General features: G+C 28.0%; 1 protein-coding gene and 1 long non-coding RNA gene across 2 annotated transcripts in view; both read right to left on the bottom strand.

The window, feature by feature from the left end:
• Positions 1-1,076: 1,076 nt before the first annotated feature.
• LOC107885216 lies at positions 1,077-1,401 on the bottom strand. The gene is made up of 2 exons (XR_001680374.2): positions 1,290-1,401; positions 1,077-1,182 (listed from the first exon to the last, which is right to left on the bottom strand). It is a non-coding gene; the product is annotated as an uncharacterized LOC107885216 (long non-coding RNA).
• Positions 1,402-3,335: 1,934 nt separating this feature from the next.
• The window catches only part of LOC100162137 (maltase 2-like), a 7,447-nt gene continuing 4,004 nt past the window's right edge, over positions 3,336-6,778 (bottom strand). Inside the window, exons 6-13 of the mRNA XM_029491081.1 lie at positions 6,579-6,604; positions 6,223-6,348; positions 5,575-5,819; positions 5,266-5,461; positions 4,818-5,064; positions 3,967-4,162; positions 3,745-3,888; positions 3,336-3,637 (exon numbers count right to left, since the gene is read on the bottom strand). Of these exons, the coding sequence (XP_029346941.1) occupies positions 3,439-3,637; positions 3,745-3,888; positions 3,967-4,162; positions 4,818-5,064; positions 5,266-5,461; positions 5,575-5,819; positions 6,223-6,348; positions 6,579-6,604 (1,379 nt within the window). The 3' untranslated portion in view covers positions 3,336-3,438. The remainder of the gene's footprint in view (positions 3,638-3,744; positions 3,889-3,966; positions 4,163-4,817; positions 5,065-5,265; positions 5,462-5,574; positions 5,820-6,222; positions 6,349-6,578; positions 6,605-6,778) is intronic.

Here is a 6,778-nt window from a genome sequence, read left to right on the forward strand (position 1 = left end):
TGCGTTTATTGAACTATCCCATTGCATTGGACAGCTTTCATCATCTCTGGATAGATCCAACATATTACCTCTCACATTATTAAGATCTTTTGATTAGTCTGGTCTCACATAAGTATTTTCCATGCCAATTTCGCTACCATAGTATGTAATTTCTATACCAGGGAGTGATAATTTCAAAGCTGTAAAGAGTGGCGCCATTTCAGGACCATATTCGGTTGGAATTCTGGAATTGTCATAATTTTCCACCTTAAAAAAAATGTATGAGATTAAATTATACGCCATAATCATTGAATAATATTTATAAATATTTTTAATATGTGTTAACGTATTGAAGTAATATCGTATGGCATTGAACACAATAAAATTATTTATTAGTGTAATCTGTACCTATAACATATTTTATTTTAAACATCACATTTAATATTTTCTTAAAAGTTTAATATTTTAAAATACTTACCACCTCATTAGCCACCTAGTTTTCAGGCATATTATTATCTAGCCAATTTTTAACAATTGTATCTATAGATTCAATTATATTACGTTTATCAAAATTTTTTACTAATCGAAGGTTAAATGGTACATTAGCCACAGGTTTCGTTGAATTGCCGTAGTATTGCATTAATACTTTTATCGATGAGTAAAATGCAGTGGCTATTATAAATATAATAATATAAAAATATTTGTTATAATATTGCGAAACTCAATAAAGCAAATATAAGTTGCTACTTTTAAAGTTACATTCACCGAATATGATTTACCTAGAGGATGGTATGTTTTTATTTCTCGTATAATTATCGATGAATTCTCTACATTCCCTTAAAATTTCAATCGGTAGGTATAACAGTTTTAAATAAAGTTATAACAAAATTTTTTAAAAGTCTTCACTGGTTTATAAATTAGGACTTTATTAAATAATACATGAAAACAATTAATAAATACAATAAAGTTATTGATAACATTTAAATTTAACTATTGTACAATAATTATGAAAAATAAATTCAGAAGAAATTTCTTAAGAGTAAAAAAGCACCCAGTAAACTAATTAATGTGGAACCGATTCGTGTGCCATCATTTTGAGTATCAATCTTTTCAAGTTCAATATGTTTATCTGTTAATACGATTACAGATTGTGGTCGCAGTGTTAGTGGATACAGTGTTGAAGATACAGTTGATACAATATTTCTAAAAACAAAAACTACAATAAATTAAAAAACATGAAAATGTTCATAATTGTAAAGAGTTTTCATTACTCATGCCAAAACAATTTCAATATGAGATATTCTAATTACCCGGTAATATATTCAGAGTTTTCACTTCCCAAGTATACGAAAAGTTCTTCATCGAGGTTCTTTACGTAATTGGACAATATGACGGTTTCGTTCACTTCCAAAATTCATTACAACAATGTGTGATTCGCGTTCCAATAATGATCTAAAAATGAAATTATTATTAATAATAAATTATTAACGAAAAGATACAATGTATAATATTTCGTACGATTATAAATTAATTTCAATTTTTATTACCTCTTTAAAATATATATCGATTTAGTAATATTATACGTGTGAAGATCACCATTTTTTAATGTATCAGTTTTCCGAAGTTGAGACATTTTTTTGTAAAAATTATTGTTGCTAGTTGGTATTTTTTTCTGTGATTCGGCGTTTACTTTATAATAATTTGGATTTATAGGCAATCAAGGTTTTTTCGATTCAGTAAATCCTTAAAAACATTTAATACAATACAAATTATATTTCAAAACAAAAACTAATCTTGACTTTTTTATTGAATTTACGTCAAATTTTCAATAGTTATTTGTTTCTTTAAGTATTCTCAATGATTAGCTCATATTATAGTAGGCATTAAAGTAATTTGAAAAAATTAATGACCGAATCGATGCAGTAAAATTAAGTAAATAATGTATTTTTTTAATTTCTATATAGATGAAAGTAATGTCCGTACATTTTATAATTTATCCATACACTAATCTTCAAATTTGATGAAGATTAGATTTATAATTCGAATTAGTGCGAGAAAAAATAAACAAATTAAAATTAAACACGGCACTATATAGGAGTATCTTGGTGTTAGTATTTAGTGTACGTCCTTGGTTCTCTTGAAATCGGCGAGCGACGACAGTGTACCTCGTTTTGTGAATTAAATCTACTTAATCCGTTTGTAACGGGTTTCGAACATTTTATCACTTAATTTATTTCAAATAAATATTAAATAAATATCTATATATTTCTGCTATCTCTAGACTCTATAAGGACAATCTCGGTAATTTTCGTCATAATCGATCGAGCAGTAGTTTATGAGTAAACACTAAACACACAAAAAACGTACATTAATTTATATATAACTATCGATCATAGATTATATTATAGAATTCCCTTTTATTTTTGTAGGTAATTAATGATAACTAGATATTATGTAAAAAAATTTTAGATTTTTGTGACCCAAAACTGAATTCCCGTGTGCAACAAATATGGGTTGAAAAACCACTCCTAGAGTCTCAAAGAATAAATGTATTGCAAAATAATTATTCCTGCGTTTATTGAACTACCCCGTTGCATTGGGCACCTTTCATTATCTCTGGATTTTTCCAACCTATTACCTCCGGCATTATTAGATTCTTGTGATTAGTCTGGTCTCACATAAGTATTATCCATGCCAATTTCGCTACCATAGTATGTAACTTCTATACCAGGCAGAGATAATTTCAAAGCTGTAAAGAGTGGTACCATTTCAGGACTAAATTTGGTTGGCATTCTAGGGTTGTCATGATTTTCCACCTTAGAAAAAAAGTGTGATTTACAGTGATATGTTATAGTCATTGAATACTATTTATAAACGTATAAACGTATTGAAGTAATATTGAATGGTAGTTGTATACCATACGATTATATTTTAATAGGCCTGGACCCATATTTTTTAAAATTTTTAATATTTTCTAAAAAGTATTATTTGTATACTTACCACCCAATTCCTGCTACATGCACATAGGTAGTCTTTTTTAACTTAACTATTCTTATTCAATTTTGAATACTTAGGCGTTTAGGAGCTTAGTTTTTTTAATGAGGAATATACACATATACTTTTAATAATATATTCAGATTTTCTAAAAAGAATATTTACGGGAACAAAGTAGAGTACTGGCAAATATTTTTAATATTTTTAATTTTATCAAAGTAATTTTGAGTTGCAAATTAATTACGATATCAGGTATTTCTAAAGACTTTAAAGTTCAAAAAGGCCAACCATAGAAAGCAACTAACTCCAATAGGTAGGTATCACAGTTTTTAATAAACTTTTAACTAATTTTTAAAAGTCTTCACTTGGTTTATAAATTAGGATTTTATTAAAAAATACATGATAACAATTAATATATACAACAAAGTTATTGATAACATTTAAATTTAACTATTGTACAATTTATTATGAAAGATAAATGCAGAAGAAATTTCTTAAGAGTAAAAAAGCACCGATTAAACTAATTAATGTGGAACCGATTCGTGTGCCAGCATTTTGAGTATCAATCTTTTCAATTTCAATATGTTTATCTGTTAATACGATTACAGATTGTGGTCGCAGTGTTAGTGGATACAGTGTTGAAGATACAGTTGATACAATATTTCTAAAAACAAAAATTACAATAAATTAAAAAATATGAAAATATTCATAATTGTAACAAGTCTTCATTACTCATGCCAAAACAATTTCAATATGAGATATTCTAATTACCCGGTAATATATTCAGAGTTTTCACTTCCCAAGTATACGAAAAGTTCTTCATCGAGGTTCTTTACGTAATTGGACAATATGACGGTTTCAGTTTCACTTCCAAAGTTCATTACAACAATGTATGATTCGCGTTCCAATAATGATCTAAAAATGAAATTATTAACGAAAAGATACAATGCATAATATTTCATACAATTATAAATTAATTTCAAGTTTTATTACCTCTTTAAAATATATATCGATTTAGTAATATTATACGTGTGAAGATCACCATTTTTTAGTGTATCGGTTTTCCGGAGTTGAGACATTTTTTTGTAAAAATTATAGTTGCTAGTTGGTATTTTTTTCTGTGATTCGACGTTTACTTTATAATAATTTGGGTTTATAGGCAACCAAGGTTTTTTCGCTTCAGTAAATCCTTAAAAACATTTACTAAAAATTAATCTTGAATTTTTTCTTTAATTGAACGTAAACTTTTCAAGAGTTATTTGTTTTTTTAGTATTCTCTTTGAGTAGCTCATATAGTAGGCACTGTAGCATGAATACATTAATGGCCGAATAATTAAACAAATAATGCATTTTTTTAAATCTTCCTATTTCAATATAGATGAAAATATTAATGTCCGTACATTTTATAATTTCTCCATACTTACATTTTCAAATTTAAAAACACATGCGATAAGTTTTTTAATGGTGGATTTACCAACAATTTTCTTTCGAAGAACCTTCTCCTGACAATTACGAACATCTTAAAAAAAAAAAGAGAGAGCCAAATAGGACCAGCCGTTCTCGATTGATGAGGTAACATACATTTTTCACGCTTCATTTTTATATATAGGTACGAGAACGAACGCGCACAAATAACAAATTGCTTGACAACGAAAAGAGTCCACATGAGAGAAAGCGTACTTTTTATTGAAAGATAGATTATTAAAGATAGAAAAAATATTCGATATTTGTGACCTAAGACTGAATTCCCGTGTTAGCCACCCTATAGAAACCAATAATGGATTGAAAAATTCAAACTATAAACACTCCTCGAGTCTCAAAGAATATGTATTGCAAAATTATACCTGCGTTTATTGAACTATCCCATTGCATAGGGCATCTTTCATCATCTCTAGAATCATCCAATTTCCCAATTCCCGAATTATTTGGATCTTGAGATTGGTCTGGTCTAACATAAGTATTGTCCATGCCAATTTCGCTACCGTAGTATGTAACTTCTATACCAGGCAGAGATAATTTCAAAGCTGTAAAGAGTGGTACCATTTCAGGACCATATTTGGTTGGCATTCTGGCATTGTCATGATTTTCCACCTTAAAAAAAATGTATGATATTAAATTATACGCCATAGTCATTAAATAACATTTATAAACGTGTAAAAGTATTTAAGTAATATTCAATAGCTGTTGAATACAACATGATTATTTATTAGTGGCTGGTCCTATATCGTATTTTATTTTGAACATCACATTTAATATTTTCTTAAAAGTATTATATTATTTTAAAATACTTACCACCCAATTAGCCACCTGGTTTTCAGGCATATTATCTAGCCAATTTTTAACTTTTGTGTCTATAGATTCAATTACATTACGTTTATCAACGGATAATAATGCAAAGTTAAATGGTAATTGAGCCCCGGGTTTCGTTGAATTGCCGTAGTATTGCATTAACATTTCAGTCGATGTGTAGGATTCGGTGGTTATTAAACTGTTCAAATATTAATATGAATTAATATAATATATTATGAATCTCTCGATTAAGCAAGGAGAAGTTGCAACTTTTAATGTTACATTCACTAAATATATGATAATATGATTTACCAAGGAATTGGCCTGTTGTTATTTCTCGTATAATTATCGACGAATTCTCTCCATTCCTTTATAATTTCAATGGTTTCAGGTTGATCTACTGTATATGTATGATTTAAACTATAATAGTTTATTTTACATTCGTCTTCGGTCATTATACAAGGTTCATCAAAGAATGATTCACTTTCATATAAATGTCTCAGAGCGTCAAATCGGAATCCAACAACGCCTCTATCCATCCAAAATTTAATTATATCCTTGAGTAAAAGTGCACAATAAAATATTATAAGGGTAAAAACAACTCGTTGTTTTTGTCTTAAATGTTTTTCCATTTCTAGTAAAAATAATTAGCAAATTTCAAGATGGTGCTCCCTCGTCGGATTTTTGATATTTAAATTTTTAATCGTGTTATAAATAGATAAAATACCAAATAATTACTTATATTTCACTTCAAAATCACAGTATCGAACACCAACGATATCACCAGTATATTGTTTTAAAATAAGTAAATTTTCGAATAATAAAAAAAACTGTATTGAAAATGCTAAACGAAAATGTAGTTATTTCTAATATTTTTAAATTGTATTCATTATGAGTATATATAGGAATAAAAAAGGCATGCGTGTGTACCTTTCTCTAACTCATATAATAATTACTTACCAACATTTCTTTGTGAATTTCTGGGTTTCTAATATTAAAGTCTGGTTGTTTTGAATTAAATTGATGGTAATAAAATTGTTTACGTTCATTGTTCCATGTCCAGCCAGAATGACCAAATACACTCAACTGTGTAAAAATTGATATTCATTCAAGATTTAATAAAGTAAATTAATTTTAATCACAAATATTAATAAAAACCATTTTACAAGATGAGATTGATAAAACTAACTATTTACCATTGTGTAAATATCTATACTTTTCATTCTAATTAACATTTGATAAGATTCTTTTAAAATTACAAAATATTATTTATTATTTAATAATAAGGAATTTTAAAGTTAATAAAAGTTATTTACCCAATTATTTGGAGGTTTTGGTTTAAGCCCGATTCACACTGTTACGGCACGGCACGGACCTTCACAGCACGTAACGGCACGACAAAATATTACATTATTAGTTTAAATGAGTAATTCACATTGATACAGACGACACCGCACCGTCACGTTACAGCACGGACCGGACCGACCGACTATCATCCGAAAGAATGTTTTGACGG

Source organism: Acyrthosiphon pisum, chromosome A3 (genome assembly GCF_005508785.2).
Source record: "Acyrthosiphon pisum isolate AL4f chromosome A3, pea_aphid_22Mar2018_4r6ur, whole genome shotgun sequence".
NCBI classification, from domain to species: Eukaryota; Metazoa; Arthropoda; class Insecta; order Hemiptera; family Aphididae; genus Acyrthosiphon; species Acyrthosiphon pisum.